The following is a 21,884-nucleotide window of genomic DNA, read 5'->3' on the forward strand; positions in this document are numbered from 1 at the left end:
TCACGGCCAAGGAGAGCAGATTTGTGGTTCTTAAGGGAGGGAGTGGGATGAATGGGCAGTTCAGGGTTCTGGGGTGCAAGCTGTTACACTGGAGTGGATGGGCAATGAGGCACTACTGTACAGCACAGGGAACTGGGTGTGATTAGGTCACGTTGTAGTATAACAGAAATTGAAGAAACATCATAAGTCAACTCTACTTTAATTAAAAAAAAAACCCAAAAAATGAAAACAAAAAAACCCTGTACCCTGGGATAGCTGTCAAAGCAAGCGTGCTCCTGAGCTCACAGCTCTGCGGAAGGGGTCAAAGGCTCGAACATGAGTGGTAGGGGTGTGCTGCGTTTGCATTTAGCCAAGTGTTACCAAATGAGAAAAACTGAGACAATAATTGGTGAAACTAAAAAAATTAAAACACAAAACAAAACAGAGAGGGTCCACGGGAAGATATAAGTGAGGATCCAGATGGGAAAAGGAAATATCAGTCTGCGTATCACACAGTGAGAACCCCAGCCCTCCTTCCTGCAGATTCCCCCCCACGGCACCCAAGCATGTATCCCACCCCGACCCAGGATGGAGGAGGAAGGAGGCTAAGCAGGTGTGCTTGTTGAGGATTCTTGGTAATGTGATTCCTTGACGAAAAGCCGTCTTGCTCTCATGATCACCCCACCGTGCTCCCCACTAATGGACGTCAGAGCAACATTTCAATCAGCCTCCAGTGGAAAGCAGAGGTTTAAAAACATAGAAAAAAGAACTCAAAGCAAAGACAAAACAAGGAAAAGATGAAAATTAAAATAGTACCAAACGAAACCATAATGGTGTAGAATAAGAAAAAGAATATATGTGTGTGTATATATATATATAAAACTTAATCACTTTGCTGTACAGCAGAAATTAACACAACATTTAAATCAATTATAGGTCAATAAAATAAAAAAAAACCCTAAAATTTTACAGGTTAAAAAAAAGTACTAAACATACAAATGGGACAATCAATTTGAAGAATAAAGCAAATGAACAATAAAAAAGCAACAATGGAATGAATATTTTCAGAATGACGAAAATATGTATTTTGTGAATGAACTGAAACTAGGATGCCATAAATAAGTAATAATCAGCAAACAAGAGAGAGTTCTTAAAAACTAAAAAAAAAAAAAAAAAAAAAGATAAAGAACCCCACAAGAAATCAATAGAAAGGTGGAAAGATAACGTTAAGGCAATATCTCATCATGTTGCAAAAATGAGGGTCAATCAATAGACAAGAAACGGGAAGAAAAATTTAAAATATCAGTTCAAATATCAGTTTAGGAAGTCCAACACCCAACTGATCAGCAAAGACAGAGGAAAAAAGAGGGAGCAACTTATCCAATAAATAACAAAGTAGCATTCCTTAGAAGTGAAGGCCATGAGACTCCACTCTGAAAAAGTCCACAAAAGTATATGATGCTGAGTATCAATAATGATGATAATAACACCTATAGAGGCACACTGCCATGAAATTTTACAAAAGCAGCATAAAGAGGATGTCTTAAGAACTGTCATGGGAAAAACATCGTGGTTACCTACAAAGAAAGGGGAGTCACAACAGCGAAGAAAATTTTACAATGCAGAAATACCGTCAAAATGCAGAGGAGAAATCATTTTTAACGTTGGCGTGTATAGTAAATCAAGCTATAGATCTAATAGGAAGGTGGCATTACAATAATTTCAGACACCAAGCTCTCAGAAAATTTCCTTTTCGTGCCCCTGTAACCAGGGAGCTAATGCCTCAAAAGAAGGAGGTAGGGTCGGAGTTCCTGTCATGGCTCAGTGGAAACGAATCTGACTAGCATCCATGAGGACACAGGTTTGATCCCTGGCCTCTCTCAGTGGGTTAAGGATTCAGCGTTGCCATGAGCTGTGGTATAGGCTGGAGGCTACAGCTCTGATTTGACCCCTAGCCTGGGAACCTCTATATGCTGTGGGTGCAGCCCTAAAAAGACAAAAAAAAAAAAAAAGGAGGAGGTAGGGTGACAAAGAGGGAAAATTGAGGTTCAGAATGCAGGGGGGCCATCACAGAGGCGGAGTGACAGGGATTCCCAAACCGACGACATCAGGAAGATGAGCTGGGATGGCCGTAGAGACATCCCAGAGTGAGCTGGTCCAGAATGGAGCTCGAGTTAAAAGATTCCAGGAAAGAAGTCTTCAGGAAGCCAAATGGAATCTTACCTATGACACTGCTTGAGTCAGCTTTGAGAAAATCTAATTATAACCATTTAAACATGCATGTGAAATCCAGCTGTTACTTTGCTTTCTTAGAGTCCGTTCAAGCCAACTAAAAGATCATGGAGGGGTGCCCTGGTGGCTCAGCAGGTTAAGGACCTGCTGTTGTCACTGCAGCAGCTGGGTCACTGCTGCGGCGCTCGTTCAATCCCTGGCCTGGGAATTTCCACATGCATCTTGGATATCTTCCTTAAATAGTGGAAGCTGTGTCTTCCTAACCAAAATAAGATGCCTGGGAATTAAATGTGAGGTGGGCAGTAATGAAATACATGGTTCTGAGCCACAGTGTCATTTATAAAGTTAACAGGTTTTCTACCTTCATTGTTGAAATACGAGTGTCCTTTTAAGGAGAGTGTTCCATGGAGATGCTTCCTAACGTGTTATTTTAAAGGCCCAGTCTTGCAACATCACCAGCTCTTTGAGACTTAAAAATACATTTAAGAAAAATGTCCTAGTCCAAACTTCTGAAAACACAGGGCTGGAATAAACTTAAACTCTGGGAACACAGTGTTGGAGAGATTCCTTGCATAGAACTGGCTAAATAAAGCTGTGTTCAAGTCAGACCAATTTTTAAAAAAATCTGTAGACAAAACCCCCCACTATTTTTCTTAGGCGTTTTGTATGGCATGAAGTACCTATTCTCTTCAACAATTTTCCGTGTTATCTTAATAGTCATTGCTGCTTGGTGCTTGCTGGGTCCCTAAAAATCTCAAGACTTATGATGCATCCTAAAGTGTGTGATGTCCACACAAGACTATATAGTTGCATCAGCAGCAAGGGCCCTTCCATTGCCTGTGAGCAAAGCAACAATTTTTAGCCATCTCTCAACGACAAATTACTACCCAACATAGTAGGGAGTTTGGTTTTTAAGTGTCCATAATCCTTTCCTTAAAATGGTGGGTTTCTGGAGTCCGGGGTCAAGTTTAATGCTAAAAAGCACAGCATGGGTGTATGCGAAGCATCTTAACATTGGGACATAAACGATGCACCCAGCGGACGATTCATTTTTGCGGTTGGCTGGCTGCTGCTGATCCTGCACCACCTCAAGGAATATGACAGAAACACGCCTACGTGACGTTGTGGGCTCTAAGGTCTCTCTATCAAAGGAAAGTGATGGACCACAGTTGCGGACCAGAAGGAGGAAGCCGAATTTCCCTACATCTCTATTCACAGCACCACACAGGCTCTTTCAGGATCCAGGCTTTCTGTCTGCACGAATCTGAAGTGCTGGTAAAGCTTCCGGAGAACAGCTAATCATTATTAATTCCTTTAGAATTCATTGCAATAACATCAATCATGGCGAACTCATTTGGTATTAATATGGATGTAATGTGAAAATGAATAATGCACACAGGAGTTTTTATATTCCTATTTTAGAAAAATAGTTATGAACAATGTATTTCTCTTTCCATTGTCAAATCAGCACCTCTGAGAGGTTCTCCATCACTTACCTTCATCATCATTCCAGTTGAAATCGTGTCAGAGCAAACATATTTCAAAGGATTATATCCAACTCCATTACAGCATTTCTGGCTCTTTGGAATAAGTTCAGTCTCACAGCATTTTACTGGCACCGGGTCATTCTTTTTAACATGTGCTTTAGACTCTCCACTGGAAGCCGAGCAGCATATGGTATCTGACATATTCACATAATCCTGCCCACAACAGAACATCCCTGCGAAAATAAAATGTTATTATAGATGAATATGAAATCAAAACAGGGAAGAAAACGGAGGCGGCTGCAAAGTGTGGTATCAAAGTGTCAGACTCAGGCAGTTGGTGAAATGGCACAATCCCTAAAGCAGCATCTCCCTACCAAGGTGAGTTAAATGGACAGTGAGGGGTCCTTCTCACCAAGAGCACTAGACACTAATTAGGTGAAGAACACACAAGAGGAGGTGTTCTAGAATCGTCCAGCGGGGAGGCCAAACTTCTCCCAAGCTCCATAAAAAACGATCTGATTTCTGTCGTGAGAACGGCCTGCCCGTTTTGTGATGATAACAGCTTGTGGCAGGAGAAGGCACTGTTAAACTCCAGGGACTCAGAAGTCTTTTCTAGAAATTCTGAGGGGTCACCCTTGAACCCTGGAGTAGGAGGCTTGACTGCGGAAAGGTGGCACCATCTTGGAAGGGGAGGCAGTTGCCTAAGAGTCTTGTAAGTTTCTGCCTGCCTTTGTCTATGAATCAAATATTTGCTTCCTGTGAAACCAGCAGCAACGGTACCCTTTCTTTTCCATCACAAGACAGATTTGTATTCAAAACCAGCTAAGGGTGCTCACTGACCAGGTGACCACTTGGCCACCATTATTGAGGCTGCACGACTTTCTAGACCCATTGCTAGATGTGGGTAAGAGGTTGGGGGTAACAGCAGAACGACTTTGGAAGGGGGGTTGTCGACCCGCTTCTCGAAGAAAGACCTGAGTGCCTGAGATACCAAATAGCCTTCCTTCTCCCCCCAAATTCAGTTTAACTGCCTGTGTGCACATCATTTCAATCTTGCCACAGAAGAGAGACAGCGGAAATTTAGACATAAGAGCCTGAATACATAAAAATACTCCAGAGTCAGAGGAAGCTAGAAATTAAGATGCCTAGACCCCATGTCACAGGGCTATCATATTAGAATTTATGTCTAGTTATATAGCAGTGTGATGTGATGAATGATTTATTTTAATTAGAATTTTGTTTATTTATTATTAGTCCCGACTGATAACATAAAGAACCTCAACTTCAAAATGCCCTGGGGTCTCGAATTGTTTAATCTGGTCCTGTACAAACACCAACATTATGAAAGGCGCTCCTAATAACAGACCAATGAGTTTGAAGTGCTTTTTGTTTTTTCAAAAAGCACTGAGAGTGGACACGGATTTGGCACATGCCTTCGGAAAGATGTTTATCCACACACGGCTCCAAAGAACCCTCTCCCCAATTTTTCCACTTAAAAAAATCTCCCAATATTTACAAAGTTTTTATTTATGATTAATAATATACATTGATCATAACTGAAATTTGAAACTCCATTTTTAAAGCTGATAACTGGTGAAAGTAATTGGTATAAAAGTAAACTGTTCTCTTTAGTACTATATTAATAATTGTAGTTGTTTTAACATTTCCAGGGTAAGTTTTATCAAATAAATACACACAGTAGGACTGTCATTGTAGCCTGAGTCTTGAATATGATGGGTAAAAATCACACACACACACACACACACACACAAAGAAAAATCCACAGCTTCAAGTTTTATATTGCTTGTGCATTTTTTTCCTGCTGCTTTCTGATCAGACATTTAAATACAACCTTGGATTCTTTGCTGTCATTTTTTTTTTTTCGCCAGCAGTTTTCTTAAAATAATTCATGTTTCTATTTTAAAGAGCAATCAAAATCTGAAAACTGGCCCTTTAGGGAGCAGAACACATTCTCTGCCTCTGCTCCCAAATTACTTTATGGTTTCACCCTGCTTTAAGTATAAAATCAAAATGCAGACATTGACCTAAATTGAAACTCCTAATCAGTCATCTGATTGCTCTGAGGGACTTTTGACAGGTCAACTAAAATTTTGATAATGAACTGTTTTCACACTAGGAAAAAAGAATGCTTTCTTTCTCGTCTTTGTTTCCCTGAATTGAAATTTTCGGCCAAGATTTCCCTCCCATAACAAGAAGTGACTCCCTTTCTAGTTTCTTTGGTAAACCATTACTTCTTTAATTATTATCAACCTTGTTCCAGTGTGATAAATTGCTAATTACTTAATACCCTAATCAGCGTTCATTCTTTGCACAGATAAACTGTGACAGTGCCATTAATTTAAATAGTAATTTCACTTAATGGCCAGAACGGCACACCAGATTTTTATGCAGCATTTTCTGAAGACTGCATCCATCACTGCAATATTCTGACATAAAGATGTCTGACGTGCACTAACTCACTTAGGGAGAGCAGATGCTGCAGAGCAGGGCTTGGTGGTAATTCCCATAGTGCATCACTTCAGCATGAATGAGCTGCAAATTCAGAGACAGACAATCTTCTGAAACTGCATTGCAATAACTTTTGACCCTGCCTAATTTATCACATGTAGCACTTGACTTTTGAACTTTGACACATAGAAGGCACAGTTTTAAAGACGCCCAAAGAAAAACAAAACAGGTCATGTATTATTGATGGATTGATCTACTCTTCCAGAGGCTCTTCATTAAATTTGTACAAAGGTGGACACTCCCTTTGATCAAGATGCAGATGTTATTTGAGGGGTAGAGTATACACCGAACCGTTAGATGTTATTTTTGAGATCTGACAGCGTATATTGTCTTTGCAAACAGCGTATATAGCCCACGAACCTCCGTTTTGTTGCAAATAACTGTGAAAAGAGTGAAAGATTTTTTTAAATCACGATATTATGAATACTTCCAATGTCACCAACATTTAATGTCCAGGGCTGCACAGGAGAGCATTTATAAACATATAGTCTTGGTTAATTTCTAAAGTGTTAATTCTATAAAATAAGTGCTTCATTTTTCTTAAAAAAAAAAAAGCCCAAGAATTATCATGCTTTTGAGATAAAAAATAGTGTAGGGACAAAAAAGAGAGTCTGGAAAATGACAAATTACTGTAGAACTCTGGGAATGACCGTGGGGACCACATTTTAAACCAAGGGATTACATTTTAGGTCTAGAAGAATGTAAAAAATAAAGGTTTGTGATTAGTCATTCTCAGGACAAAGTTCATGGCAGAGCATGAAAGAAAAGAGATGTATCTTGTCTTTACCAGCAGATGGCTCTATGGCTACCACATAAAACGGAGAAAGGGTTAGGGTAAAACTGCTCCCCAAGTTGCTGCAATGTATTTCATAGCCTGCATACATTACACTTTTCAAAAGTTCATTATGTCATACGGAAATCTTCCTAGGAGGTCTTCTTGCAACGTCAGTCTTACAGAATGGATTTCTGTGCTGTATTTCTCTCTTTGCAAAGTCCTCCAATCCCATCTTACGTAACAGGGGTGGTAATTCATTCTACTGCTCTCTGAGTCCAGGACATGGAAACGCAGTACTTTCTTCTAGAACAGTTTCAACCTGGAGTTTCATATCAAAAGGCCTCAGAGACAACATGGATAACAGAAAGAAGGCCATATGCTTCACAGGAAGGTCACAATCAGTTCCTCATGGTAACAGAAAATCCTGTCCTCTTGGAATGATAGAGAGGCTTGAATTTTCATCTTTTAATACGAAGGGGTATAATCAAGCCCAACCCAAGATTGATGGCATACATGATAAAACCATATAAGCAAACGCTGAGGATAAAAAGAGTAATAAAGAGGTTTAAAACATCCTCAAAGAAAATGGTTAAGAATACATATCCATCGAAATGACAGCATGACTTTCATCCCGCGATACCTGTATAACACTCCCACACAACTCATCTGCCCAGAGAGAGCACTAAAAACATAAACGCTACCCCAGCACTTCTGTTCCAACAGCATCTGTTAATTCACTCCATTTATAAAATACATATTGACAAAGACAACTGAACTGGGACCAGGGAGATTTGATTTGGTGTGAGAAAGTCAATTCAATGTGATTTTGTTAAAGGGCTCCTGCAGGCAAATAAAAGAGTTTAAGTAATAAAGTACATAAAGAGATGTTTTACGAGCCAGCCCGGTCTCGTGGCAGGCACACAATGCCAGGCGGGAGAGACAGGCCAGGCTCGGGAACGATATTATGAGCTCCAAACCCTCATGCAGTAGGTAGGGTGTTGCTAGGTTGAGGAGAAGAAGGGCCATATGGATATTCTGGAAGGTCACTGAGGTCACAATCATTAGGGGCGACAGGAGGGAGCGGCAACAGACAGAGGAACGAGACATGTGGAATGTGTCTATTTTCAGTGAAACCTGCAGGGAGGTCAAGAGACTAAAAAGAGATTTTTTTCCTCCCTTTTAAAAGGACTATTCCTTCAGTCCACAATGATTACCAGAGTTGCCAGAACTGTAGACGGTCAGGAGAAAGGCTGGAGCTCATTCTCATTCACAGGAATTGAGGAATATCACAATTTGCTTAAGAAATGTTTGGCTAGCATGGATATCACAGTCAAGCCAATAAATGATTCTGAAATTTGGGCCCGTGGATGGACCTCAAGGGCATATGAAACTGCAGGCAAATTTTTCAATGTATCCTATGCACAATTATTTGAAGTGAGGGTATGAAAGGTTCAAAAGATTCTGAACCATATGACCCCCAAAAGATGAAGAGTCCTTGGCCTGAGAGGCACTCACCTCTGTTCTATTTCTTAGAACAGGTGCTTTGGGTGAAGCGTGTTTTAACTGACTTGTTTTTCCCTCTTCACATCCCTTCTGCCACCCAAATCCAATTCATCTCCTTGAATCATAGCTCTTGCCATCGCATTGACTCTTCCCTGAATACTCAATAATGTTCAAAATCCTTTTTCCTACTAAGCCTTATCTCACTCTGTTTCCTTACATGCAGCTTATACCTCCAGTAAACCCAACTACTCACGTGTACCTGGACATGCTTTGCATATGCTCATGTCACACTTCAGCTCAAGCTATGCCCTCTAGCTGGAACATCTTTCCTCCGTCTACATGTCTCGAAATCCTACTCGTTATTTGAGGCTCCAATCCAGTGTTTTAGCTTTCTTCATCACCTGGACTGGACTGATCAGTTGGTCTTCTATGCTTGTCTTCATCCCTCGCCTATGGCCTGTGTTTAACCTTACGGACACATTTCTCCTTGATTAGATTCTAAGTCCTTAAGGATAAAAACGGTTTCTTAGCCATTTTATATTCACAAAGCACTGAGAATGACATTTTGAATATAGTCGCCACACAATACATATTTATTGCATGAAGGAATATGGCAATTGACTTAAAAAAGGCAATAGACAAAAACAATGATAAAATGAGACCATTCACTGCTATTTTAAAACAAACTCATTGTGGTATGGGGGGGCGGGGCAACACTTCTGCACCCCCACTTCTCCACAAACATGCTTCTGTCTTGAATGGACTTGCTTTTAGCTGACTTATCTAATGGATGAAGAGGTACTCAACTAGTTCGTCATAGTACAAGATAACCAACTAACTGCCGTGATTTTCTACTAGACCCGATTACTAAGCCTTACAGCCGTGGTTTGCTGTTAGGACCCCATTAGACCTTTACAACTCATTGAAGAATCAAAATGCCTCTTTTTATATAGGTTATATGTGTTTATATTTACTGGATTAAAGCCTAAAACTGAAAGTCTGACATATGTATTCATCAATCCATTTATGATAATGATAAATATATAACATGCTAACATAAATATTTATGAAAAATAAACATATTTCCAAACTGAGAAAAATTAGAAGAATGGCACTGTTTTCCATTTTTGCAAGCCTCTTTAATGTCTGGCTTCATAGAAGGAACTGAATCCTATCTGCTTTTGCACCCAACTGTCGTAACATCACATGTTGTGCAACCTCTGAAAAACTCTACCATACACTCATGAGACGATGAGAGTGAAAAAGGCATATAATAGTTTGGTATTATTATGACAATAGTTTTGATTTCACAGACCACCTGCAAAGGTCTTAGAGACCCTTGGATGTATCCAGGCCATACTTTAAAAGTTGCTGCCTTAGAGCCTAGCACCCATATACAGCACCCTTTCTTCTTTTCTTTCTATTTTTTTGTCTTTTTGTCTTTTTAGGGCCTCACCCATGAAATATGGAAGTTCCCAGGCTAGGGGTCGAATCGGAGCTGCAGCTGTCAGCCTGCACCACAACCGCAGCAATGCTGGATCCTTAACCCACGGAGCAAGGCCAGGAACCAAACCCAGGTCCTCATGGATCCTGGTGGGGTTCGTTAACCACTGAGCCACGACGGGAACTCCCATAGCACCCTTTCTTCTAACTTTTGACGTGTCTGGTGTGCAGTCAATGTCTCTTTTTTCCCCTGGCCAACTAGGAAATGTTTGCAAGTTGGTAGTTATATTATACTGGACTTGCTTATCAGACTTGATAAACATTGATACGGTTTTTGGGTTGGAGAGCATTCAATGTTTGTTCAGGTATCGGAATGCTCAGAAAGGTTGAGAGCATGAACCCTATAGCCATTTGGATGGAATTAGCACCCCTTCTTAGTCACAGTGGCAAAAGATTCATGGGCAAAACTCCTAGTCTCCTTTGCATTTAGGTGTTGACATATAGATGAATTCTAGTCAATGACAGAATTGACAATAATAAAAATATTCACTATTTCTAAACCCCATGCCTGTTATTTCATATTCTTTCCTTTTCTGACTACAGACAACTACCAGGTGACATGAGAAGCTGCCTGCTGGAAATGACAGCACTTCCAACAGCCAGAACGACGGAGAGAAAGAGCCTTATGCTGAAGATATGTTCAAACTGCAGTACAATTATGTGAAAATTGCATTTGAGCCTTTATGAATTTTGAAGTTCATTGATAATAACCATTAGTGTTCCTGTTACACAGCCACTTACTAGACATGTGATACGGAAACAGTTTTTAACTTCTGTTTAAAGCACTTCTGTTTCCTCATCTATAAACTGGAGATAATGGTAGTCCCTACTTCATAGGGTTGCTGTGTATATGAAGCGTGTAGAACTCAGCTTGGCAAATAGTGAACATGGAAGCCACCTACTTTGGATTGCTATAATTTGCCTCCCACTTCTTATGTACATCTTTTAGCCACTAAGTCATATCTTGGAGACACTGGGATGGATTTCTTGACTGAAATTTAGTTATCTTTAGAATACTAACTTTTTAAACTCTATAATTCTTGGGAGAAACTTCCGAAAGGACTATGAGTCTACACTGGACAGTTGTGTATTATATGATTTATACAACACTTTTTTTTTTTGCCACACCCATGGCATGTGGAAGTTCCAGAGCCAGTGATAGAACCTATGCCATAGCAGTGCCTTGAGCCACAGCAGTAACAATGCAGGATCCTTAATCTGCTGTGCCATAAGGGAACCCCCACATCATTCATTTTTGAAGAAGAGCTTGGGAGGTTGGTTTTGGTTGTGTGTTTTTGTTTCTTTGGTTCACCTTGCAAAGGTATCTGTCTTGTTTCCTTATAGTACAGCTCCAGGTGACTCGTGCCATCTCTTGGAGGCAATCCTTGAATTCCTTGGGTTGATGAAAATGTCATACTTGAAATCTAATTCTATTGTATGTATGAAAATCATTCACTGTTACTCTTTTCTGGGCAGTTGATGGAGACTGACATAACAACACAGAACTAGCAACCAGTTTGACCATATATATATAATCTTCCTCTACACATGTCCCACTGCTAGAGGATTCCAGGAAATACAGTGGATTAGAAGGCCTCAAGCTCACCTCCTCACATGAAGATATCAAAATTATAGCTAACTGATGAACAACCATCAACAAAATAGACTGAAAACTACCAAAAAAGATATCCTACCCCAAACACAAAGAGGAAGCCAGGGGAGGGTAGGAGGGGCACTTTCACAATATGAGCAATATGATACCCACTGAGTGAGCAACCCACAAACTGGAATATAACCATATCAAGAGGCTCTTCTACAGGAGAGAGAGTTCTAAACCCCACATCAGGTTCCCCAGCCTAGAGGTCTGGCACTGGAAAGAGGAGCCATTGGAGCATTTGGCATTGAAGGCCAGTGTGCCTTGAATATAGGAGCTCCATGGGACTGGGGTAAACAGAGACTCCACTCTTGGAAGGGCACACACAGGGATTCATGTGCTGGGTCCCAGGGCAAAGTAGGGACTCCTAAGAATTTGGGTCAGACCTATTTGTGAGTCTTGGAGCATCTCCTGGGGAAGCAGGGGTCAGCTGTGGCTCACTGTGGGGGCAGGACACTGGAGGCAGAGGTCCCAGGGAATAATCATCAGTGTCAGCTCCCCTGGAGGCTGCCATTTTGTAAAATAAAACAAAAGCCAGCAGGCAAGAGTGCTCAGAAGCCACAGGCCAAACAACAAACAGGGTGAGAACACAGTCCCACCTATCACCGAAGAGGCTGCCTAAATTCCTCCCACTCACATGGCTGCCTCTAATTACACACAGAGATAAAGTTCTGCACACTAAAGGGACAAGGCTCGGCTCCACCCAACAGTCCCTCCCATCAGGAAGCCTGTCACATGCCCCTTTATCAACTTCACCCATCAGGGGACAGATGCCACAAGCAAGAGAGGCTACAACCCTGCAGCCTGCAGAAAGGAGACCACACAAATCTACACAAAATGAATGGTAGAGAAATATGAGGCTAGATGAATGTAACAAGATAAAACCCCAGAATATCTAAGTGAAGTGGAGACAAGCAACCTACACGAAAAGATTTTAGAGTAGTTATAGTAAGGATGATACAAGATCCGAGGAAAAAAAACAAAAAACAAAAACTGGAGGAAAAGGTAGAGAAATAACAAGAAATTTTTAACAAAGAAAGAGAAGATTTAAAGAACAAGCAGAGAGGAACAACACAATAATCACAATGAAAAATTCACTAGCAAGAATTAACAGCAGATTACAGGAGGCAGAGAACTAATAAGTGAGGTGGAAGACAGATTGGTGGAAATCACTGATGCAGAACAGAATAGAGAAAAAAGAATGAAAAGAAATGAAGACAGACTAAGAGAACTCTGGGACAACATTAAATACACTATCATCCACAGGATAAGGGCGCCAGAAGGAGAAGAGAAAGAGAAAAGGCTGGAGAAAATATCTGAGCAGATAATAGCTGAAAACTTCCCTAACTTGGGAAAGGAATCACTTACTCAAGTCCATGAAGCACAATGAGTACCATGTAGAATAAACCCAAGGGGGAACACCTCAAGACACATATTAAACTGAACACAATTAAAGACAAAGAGAAAATACTGAAAGCAGCTAGGGAAAAGCAACAAATAACATACAAGGGAACCCTGATAAGGTTATTAGCTGATTTTTCAGCAGAAACTCTGCAAGACAGAAGAGATGGCATGATATACTTAAAGTGATGAGAAGAGAAAGCCCCTGACCAAAAATACTCTACCTAGCAAGGCTGTCATTCAGATTTGATGAAGAAATCAAAAGCTCTACAGACAAGCAAAAGCTAAGAGAATTTATACCACCAAACTAGCTTTACAATAACTACTAAAGGAACTTCTCTATATGGAAAAGAAAGGCCACAATTAGAAATAAGAAAATTATAAATGAGAAGGTTCACTGGTAAAGGTAAACATATGATAAAGGTAGGAAATCATCCACACACAAATATGATGCCAAAACCAAAACTTGTGAGGAGAGTACAAATGCAGGATACTGGAAATGCATATGCAATGCATTCACTGTATATATATATATATATATATATATATATATATATATATATATATACACATACACACACACACATTCCCATATCAAAACTTCATAGTAACCACAAACAAAAATCTACAATAGATACATACACAAATAAGAAAAAGCAATCCAAACAAAACACTAAAGCAGCCATCAAACCACAAGAGAATAAAAGAAGAAGGGAAGAATAAAGACCAACAAAAACGAACCCAAAATAATTAACAAAATGGCAAGAGGAACATACATATCAATACTTACCTAAAATATAAATGGACTAAATGCTCCAACCAAAAGACGCAGATACCAAATAAATGGATACAAAAATAAGAGTCATATATATGCTGTCTACAAGAGACCTACCTCAGTGCTAGGGACACATACAGACTGAAAGTGAGAGAATAGAAATGATAATCCATGCGAATTGAAATCAAAAGAAAGCTCAAGTAGTAATACTCATAACAGACAAAATAGGCTTTAAAGACTGTTACAAGAGACAAAGAAAACATTATATAATGATCAAAGGATCAATCCAAGAAGAAGATAAAGCTTTTGTAAATACATATGCACCCAACATATAGAAGGCAAATGATAACAGTTATAAAAGGAAAAATAGACAATAATGTAATAATAAGGTGGACTTTAACACCCCACTTTCAACAGTGGACAGATCATCCAGACAGAAAATCAACAAGGAAACAACAGGATTTAAATGACACATTAGATCAGATGGACTTAACTGATATTTATAGAACATTCCATTTGAAAGCATCGGAGTATACCTTTTTCTCAAGTGCACATGGAACAGAATACAGGAGATATCACATCTAAACACTAATATGTGAAGACCAGACAATATGCTACTAAACAAACAATGGATCACTGAAGAAATCGAAGAGGAAATAAGGCAATATCTAGAGACAAATGAAAGGAAAAACACAATGACATAAAACCTATGTGATGTTCTCAGAGGAAGTTTATAGCAATATAAGCTTACCTCAGGAAACAGGAAAAATCTGAAATAAATCTCAAACTAACCTTACAGCCAAAGCAACTAAAGAAAGAAGAATAAACAAACCCAAAATCAGTAGAAGGAAATAAATAATAAAGATGAGAGCAGAAATAAATGAAATAGAGGTGAAGAAAACAACAGAGAGGATCAGTTAAACCGAAAGTTGGTTTTTTGAAAAGATCAACAAAATAAAAAACCTTTACCCAGACTCATCAAGAAAAAAAGAGAGGGCCCAAATGGATAAAATTAGAAATGAAAAAGAAGTTACAACTGATATCACAGAAATACAAAGGATCCTAAGAGATGACTACAGGCAACTATGTGCCAGTACAATGAACAACCTAGAAGAAATGGACAGATTCTTACAAAGACACAATCTTTTAAGACTGAACAAGGAATAGAGAATATGAATAGAAAAATCACAAGTTCTGAAGTTGAAAATGTGTTTTAAAAACTTCCAACAAACAAAAATCCAGGACCAGATGGCTTCACAGGCTAATTCTATGAAACATTCAGAAAAAAGTTAACACCTATTCTTCTGACACTTTTACAAAAATTGCAAAGGAACCCTCCCAAGCTCATTCTATGAGGCCACCATCACCCTGATACCAAAACCAGACAAAGACACCACACGCAAAGGAAAAGTACAGGCCAATGTTGCTGATGAACATAGATGTAAGAATCTGCATCAAAATATTAACAAACTGGAAGTTCCCCTTGTGGCACAGCACAAACGAATCCAACTAGTATCCATGAGGATGCAGGTTTGATCACTGGCCTCACTCAGTGGGTTAAGAATCCAGCGCTGATGTGAGCTGTAGTGGAGGTCACAGATGCAGCTGGGATCCTGTGTTGCTGTGACTGTGGTGTAGGCCAGCAGCTATAGCTCTGATTTGATCCCTAGACTGGGAACTTCCTTATGCCATGAATGCGGCCCTAAAAAGAAAAAAAAATAGCAAACTGAATCCAACAATATTTTAAAAGGATGATACATCATGATCAGGTAAGATTTATCCTAGGGAGGCAAGGTTTCTTCAATATCAGCAGGTCAATCAGTGTGATACGTCACATTAACAAACTGAAGAATAAAAAACATATGATCATCACAATAGATGAAGAAAAAGCTTTTGACAAAATTCAAAACTCATTTCTGATTAAAAAAAAAAAAAACAACTCTCCAGAAAGTGGGCGTAGACAGAACCTACTTCAACATAATAAAGGCCACATATGACAAACCCATAGCTAACATCATTTTCAACAGTGAAAAGCTGAAAGCATATCTACTGAGATCAGGATCAAAATGAAGATGTTTGCTCTCACCACCTATATTCAACATAGTTTTGGAAGTCTTAGAAATGGCAATGAGAGAAGAAAAAGTAACAAAAGAAACCCAAACTGGAAAACAAGAAGTAACACAGTCACTGTTTGCAGATGACGTGATACTATACAAAGAAAATCCTAAAGATGCTCCCAGGAAACTGTTAGAGCTCATCAATGAATTTGGTAAAGTTGCAGGACACAAAATTAATACACAGAAATCTCTTGCATTTCTAGACAATAACAAGGAAAGATCAGAAAGAGAAATTACGAGAACAATTCCCATTTACCACCACATCAAAAACAATAAAATGCCAAGGAATAAACCTACCTAAGGAGGCTAAAGACTTATATTCTGAAAACTATAAGATGCTGTTAAAAGAAATTGAAGAGGACACAGACAAATGGAAAGATATACCATGTTCTTGGATTGGAATACTCAGTATTGTCAAACTGACTCTACTACCCAAGGCAACTTACAGATTCAATTCAATCCCTATCAAAGTATCAATTTAATTTTTTTGCAAACCTAGAACAAAACAGTTTAAAATTTGCATGGAAACACAAAAGACCTCAACAGCCAAGGCAATCTTTAGAAAGAAAAATGAAGCTGGAGGAATCAGGCTCCCTGAATTCGGACTACACTACAAAGCTACAGTCATCAAAACACTATGGTACTGGCACAAAAAGAGAAGTATGGATCAATGGGACAGGATAGAAAGCCCAGAAATAAACCCATGTACCTATTTTAACCAATATACAACAATGAAGACAAGGATATACAATGGAGAAAAGACAGTCTCTTCAGTAAGTGGTACTGGGAAAACTGGACAGCTACATGTAAAAGAATGAAATTATTTTGGAGATTAGGCCTTGTCTATTGCATCACTGGCAAAGATTCTTCTCCCATTCTGTGGGTTGTCTTTTCATTTTTTTAATGGTTTCCTTTGCTGTGCAAAAGCATCTGAGTTTGATTAGATCCCACTGGTTTATTGGTGTCTTTATTGTCATTATTCTAGGAGGTGGAGCAAACAAGATGTTGCTGTGATTTATGTCAAGGAGTGTTCTGCCTATGTTTTCCTTTAGGAGCTTTATAGTATCTGGCCTTATATTTAGGGTTTAATCCATTTTGAGTTTATTTTTGATTATGGTGTTAGACAGTGTTCTACTTTCATTCTTTTACAGGTAGCTCTCCAGTTTTCCCAGCAACATAACAACTCATGCAATTCAACAACAAAAAAACAAAGAACCAACTGAAAAATGGGCAGACAACCTAAATAGATATTTTCCAAAGAAGACATATGGATGGCCAACAGGTATATGAAAAGATGCTCAACATCACTAATTATTAGAGAAATGCAAATCAGAATTACAGTGAGGTACCACCTCACACTAGTCAGAATGGTCATCACTAACAAGTCAACAAATAAATGGTGGAGAGGGTATGGAGAAAAAGGTACCCTCCTCCCCTGTTGGTGGGAATGTAAGGTGCTATAAACACTATGGAGAACAGTATGAAGGTAGTTAAGAAAACTAAATATAGAACTACAGTATGATCCAGCAATTACACTTCTGAGCACACGTCTGGGCAAAACTTTCATTGAAAAAGATACATATACCCCCATGTTCATAACAGCACTATTCACAATAGCCAAGACATGGAAACAACCTAAATGTCCATAGACAGATGAATGGATTAAGAAGATGTGGTACATATATACAATGGAATATTACTCAGTCATAAAAAAGAGAAACTAATGCCATTTGCAGCAACATGGATAGAACTAGAGACTCTCATACTAAGTGAAGTAAGCCATAAAGAAAAAGGCAAATATCGTATGATATCATTTATTTGTGGAATCTAAAATATGGAACACATGATCCTATCTAAAAAACAAACAAACAAACAAACAAAAAATAGAAACAGATCATGGCCAAGAAGAGCAGACTTGGGGTTCCCAGGGAGGAAAGGGGAAGGAATGGGATGGATAGGCATTTTGGGATTTTTTTGGATGCAGAATGTTGTATTTGGAATAGATGGGCAATGGGACCCTACTGAAGAGCACAGGGTGATATGTGTGATTGGATCACTTTGCTGTACAACAGAACTTAAAGAAACATTGTAAATCAACCATCCTTTAATAATAATAATAAAATTAAATAAAAAAGAATGAAATTAAAACATGCCATACACACACAAAAAAAACCCTCAAAATGGATTAATGAGTTAAACATGAGACTGGATACTATAAAACTCTTAGAGGAAAACAGGCTGAACACTCTCTGACAAACCACAGCAGTATCTTCTCAGATCCACTTTCTAGAGTAACGACAATAACAACTAAAATAAACAAATGGGACCTAATTAAACATTTTTGCACAGCAAAGGAAGCCATAAACAAAATGAAAATATGACCCACAGATAAGAGAAAATATTTGCAAATAAGGAGACCAACAAGGGATTAATATCAAAAATATACAAACAACTTACGTAGCTCAATGTCAAAAAACCCCACAAACAGCCCAATGGGCAGAAGATGTAAATAGAAATTACTCTAAAGAAGACATACAGATAGCCAAAAAGCACATGAAGAGATGCTCAGCATTACTAATTATTAGAGAAATGCAAATCAAAACTACAATGAGGTACCACCTTACACTGGCCAGGTTGGCCATCATCAAAAAAATCTACAAATAACAAATGCTGGAGAGGGTGCAGAGAAAGGGAAGTTACATTCTTTCTTACAGTATTGGTGGGAATATAAACTGCCACAACCACTATGGAAAACAGTATGGAGGTGCCTAAAAAACTAAAAATAGAACTATCACATGATCCAGCAATCCCGCTGCTGAGCACCTATCTGGAAAAAAACAAAATTTGAAAATATACATGTACCCTAATGAAAGACAAATATTATATGATATCGCTTATATGTGGAATCTAAGAAAAGGATAAAAATGAATTTATTTGCAGAACAGAAACATACTCAAAGTCTTTGAAAACAAACTTATGGTTACCAAAATGGACAGGTGCTGGGGAAGGATGGACTGTGGATTTGGGGTTGGCAAAATGCACACTGTGGTATATGGAAAGTCTGGCCAGTGTAGACCTGCCATATAGTACAGTGAACTCTACCCAATATTCTATGTGGGGAAAGAATCTGAAAAAGAATGGATGTGAGTACATGTATAACTGAATCACTTTGTTGTACAGCAGAAATTATCACAACATTGAAAATCAACTACACTTCAACAAAACTTTAAAAAATGAAAAAAAAAAAAAGTTCCACTGGGTTGGATTGGTTCCACTAGGATGGATACAATGACAACTAAAAGATAATAATAATAATGGTGTTTATTAGTACCCCATACATGTCATGAATTTTCTGCACATACTAACTCATTCATTATTCACCACACTTGCAGACACCATGGAAACCAGTATGGTGGCTCTTCATAAAACTAAAGATCCAGCAATCTCACTCCCAGACATATATATAGATCAAAGTAGAATTCTAAAAGATACATGCACCCCGATGTTCATAGCAGCACTATTTACAATAGCTAATTAGGAAGAATTTACAATAGCTAATTAGGAAGAAACCTAAATATCCATTAACAAAGGAATGGATAAAGAAGAAGTGATACACACACACACACACACACACACACACACACACACACTGGACTGCTACTCAGCCATAAAAAAGAATGCAATAATGCCATTTGCAGCAACATGGATGGAACTAGAGATTATTATACTAAGTGAAGTGAGTCAGAAAGAGAAACACAAACAGCACGTGATATCACTTATATAAAATAAACTTATCTCCAAAAAGGAAACAGACTCATAGAGTTAGAAAACAAATTTATGGTTACCAACAGGGAAAGGTCAGGGGGGAGGGATAAATTAGGAGTTTGGTATTAACATATACACACTACTATATATAAAATAGATATCCATGGAACAAAGAACTCTACTCAATATTTTGCAATAATCTGTAAGCAAAAAGAATCTTAAAAAGAATCAATCCCTCTACCTACCTACCTACCTACGTATCTATGACTAAATCAGGTGCTGTACACCTGAAACTAACACAACATTGTAAATCAGCTCTGCTTCAATTACAAATATTTTAAAAGTGTGATTATGTTTTTATCTGTCAGACAGTATGTAGCTAATTGTCACATTAGATATAATTAATGTGAGCTTTTGTTATGAATGTGTTTATATCTAGGGCAAATATCTGTCTGCTTCTCAGATTCTCCATCTATTTAAAAGTAGACAAAGGTCCCTTACCTGGAAGGCGACTGTATGTCACACCTTCTTGTGGTCCCCCGCAGCACTCCAAATCTTTGCTCACAATCTGTCCACCACAGCACTGTTGGCCATGGCCATCATGGAGCCTCCCAGCACAGCAAATCTGGTTTCCTGAGGTGGAATATGGCATTCTGCCACAGCAGGAGTCGCCGATGCCAGTGGAAGCCCGATTGTGCTGTTCATCTGGACAACATACTTCACCTGTCAATTTAGGACAATAACCATCATTGCACGAGTTAAGAAAAATATGCTTTGACTCACAACTACATTTTATCATCATGATCTTGCAGATGCCAACCAGTTGATGGGATATCGTCATATTGGAGTTGCTTAAATCTCAATTCAACTTCAAAAAAATATTTTTGAATATTTAATTTTCAAGTTGAGTACGTTTGAAGTTGTATAAAGGTAGCTGTGTGTTTCCTCATAAACACACATTCCAATTTAAGTGGTAAGGTTATGTTGCCTCTTCTTTTTCTCTGATGCCTAATACGTGATGAGCACATTAGAGCTAGTGACATGGATTAAGTGACATTACAAAAAAGGCTGTCTACAAACTCTTTTCTATCTAGGGTATTTTTTTTTTTTTTTTGGAAAGTAGGGTGAATTCAGGAATCAATTCTTAATACATCAGTATTGCTTTTGATGATCATTTATTTAACCAAACTATACGTCTTACCCCAAACAGAACATTTCCAATGGAAAGGTTAATTAAGTGTGGGGAGGTAAAAAAAAAAAATACCACATTCAGTCTGCATACTAGTGTTTTTATGAGCTATGGCAGACAGTGAATTCACCGATGTAGTGAAATCCACATTTCCCCTTTACATTATAGTCTGGGAAACTTAGGAAAAAAAATAAAATAGTCTTTTGCCTGTTGCCTATGGATCAAACAGTTCAACTCTTCTAAATACCAATGGTCAACTTTTTTAAAAAAATATATTATGCAGCTTCTAAAAGACAGGAAGGTTCCAAAAGACAGAACAAATTTAAAATTGCTTTCTTAATGATACCATAGAAAGGATTAATAAGAACTTGAGAGATCTAAAAAATCAAACTTCACCTTTCCTCTCTATCTCATGACCCAGTTTTGGGGTGACCTCTTTCCTGGTCTCTTGAACCTTGCCCCCCTTCTCCCCCTTGCCTTACTACTTTTCTTCTTCCTGCACCTTCAACAGACCCTCTTCTCTTTCCTCCACTGCCCCTTCTTTCTCTGAAAAATATTTTATTTTCTGCAGCAATTTTACGTTCGCAGCAAAACTGAGAAGATTCGTGGGATTCCCACGTACCTCCTGCCCCTACACATGTATAACCTCCTCCATCATCCGCATCCCTCGCCAAAGTGGTACATTTGTTACAACTGACGAACCTACACGGACACATTGTCACCTCCAATGCCCCTTCTTAAACATATCTTTATCCCTGGACACTAGCCTTCATTAAATCTCATGAGGTATATGAGTATGATGGCCAACCTGGCAGGTTTTATAGCTTAAACCATGATCCAGATAAGATTTACATAATCTAGTTAATGACTTGCCAAACCATCGTGAAAAAAGGCACAGATTCCCTGAAGAATTTAGGACTGCCTTAGGAATTTATATTCCCGGACTCCCTGATCTCTGTCAATTAGTCCATCTTG

The 21,884-nt window shown here is 38.7% G+C and overlaps 1 protein-coding gene across 1 annotated transcript in view; it reads right to left on the reverse strand.

Moving 5' to 3' along the window:
- USH2A (usherin) overlaps nucleotides 1–21,884 on the reverse strand; it is an 811,661-nt gene that overhangs the window by 205,037 nt on the left and 584,740 nt on the right. The window contains exons 49-50 of the mRNA XM_047754984.1: nucleotides 20,222–20,443; nucleotides 3,708–3,931 (exon numbers count right to left, since the gene is read on the reverse strand). Coding sequence (XP_047610940.1) covers nucleotides 3,708–3,931; nucleotides 20,222–20,443 — 446 coding nt within the window. The remainder of the gene's footprint in view (nucleotides 1–3,707; nucleotides 3,932–20,221; nucleotides 20,444–21,884) is intronic.

Source organism: Phacochoerus africanus, chromosome 12, assembly GCF_016906955.1.
Source record: "Phacochoerus africanus isolate WHEZ1 chromosome 12, ROS_Pafr_v1, whole genome shotgun sequence".
Taxonomy (NCBI): Eukaryota; Metazoa; Chordata; class Mammalia; order Artiodactyla; family Suidae; genus Phacochoerus; species Phacochoerus africanus.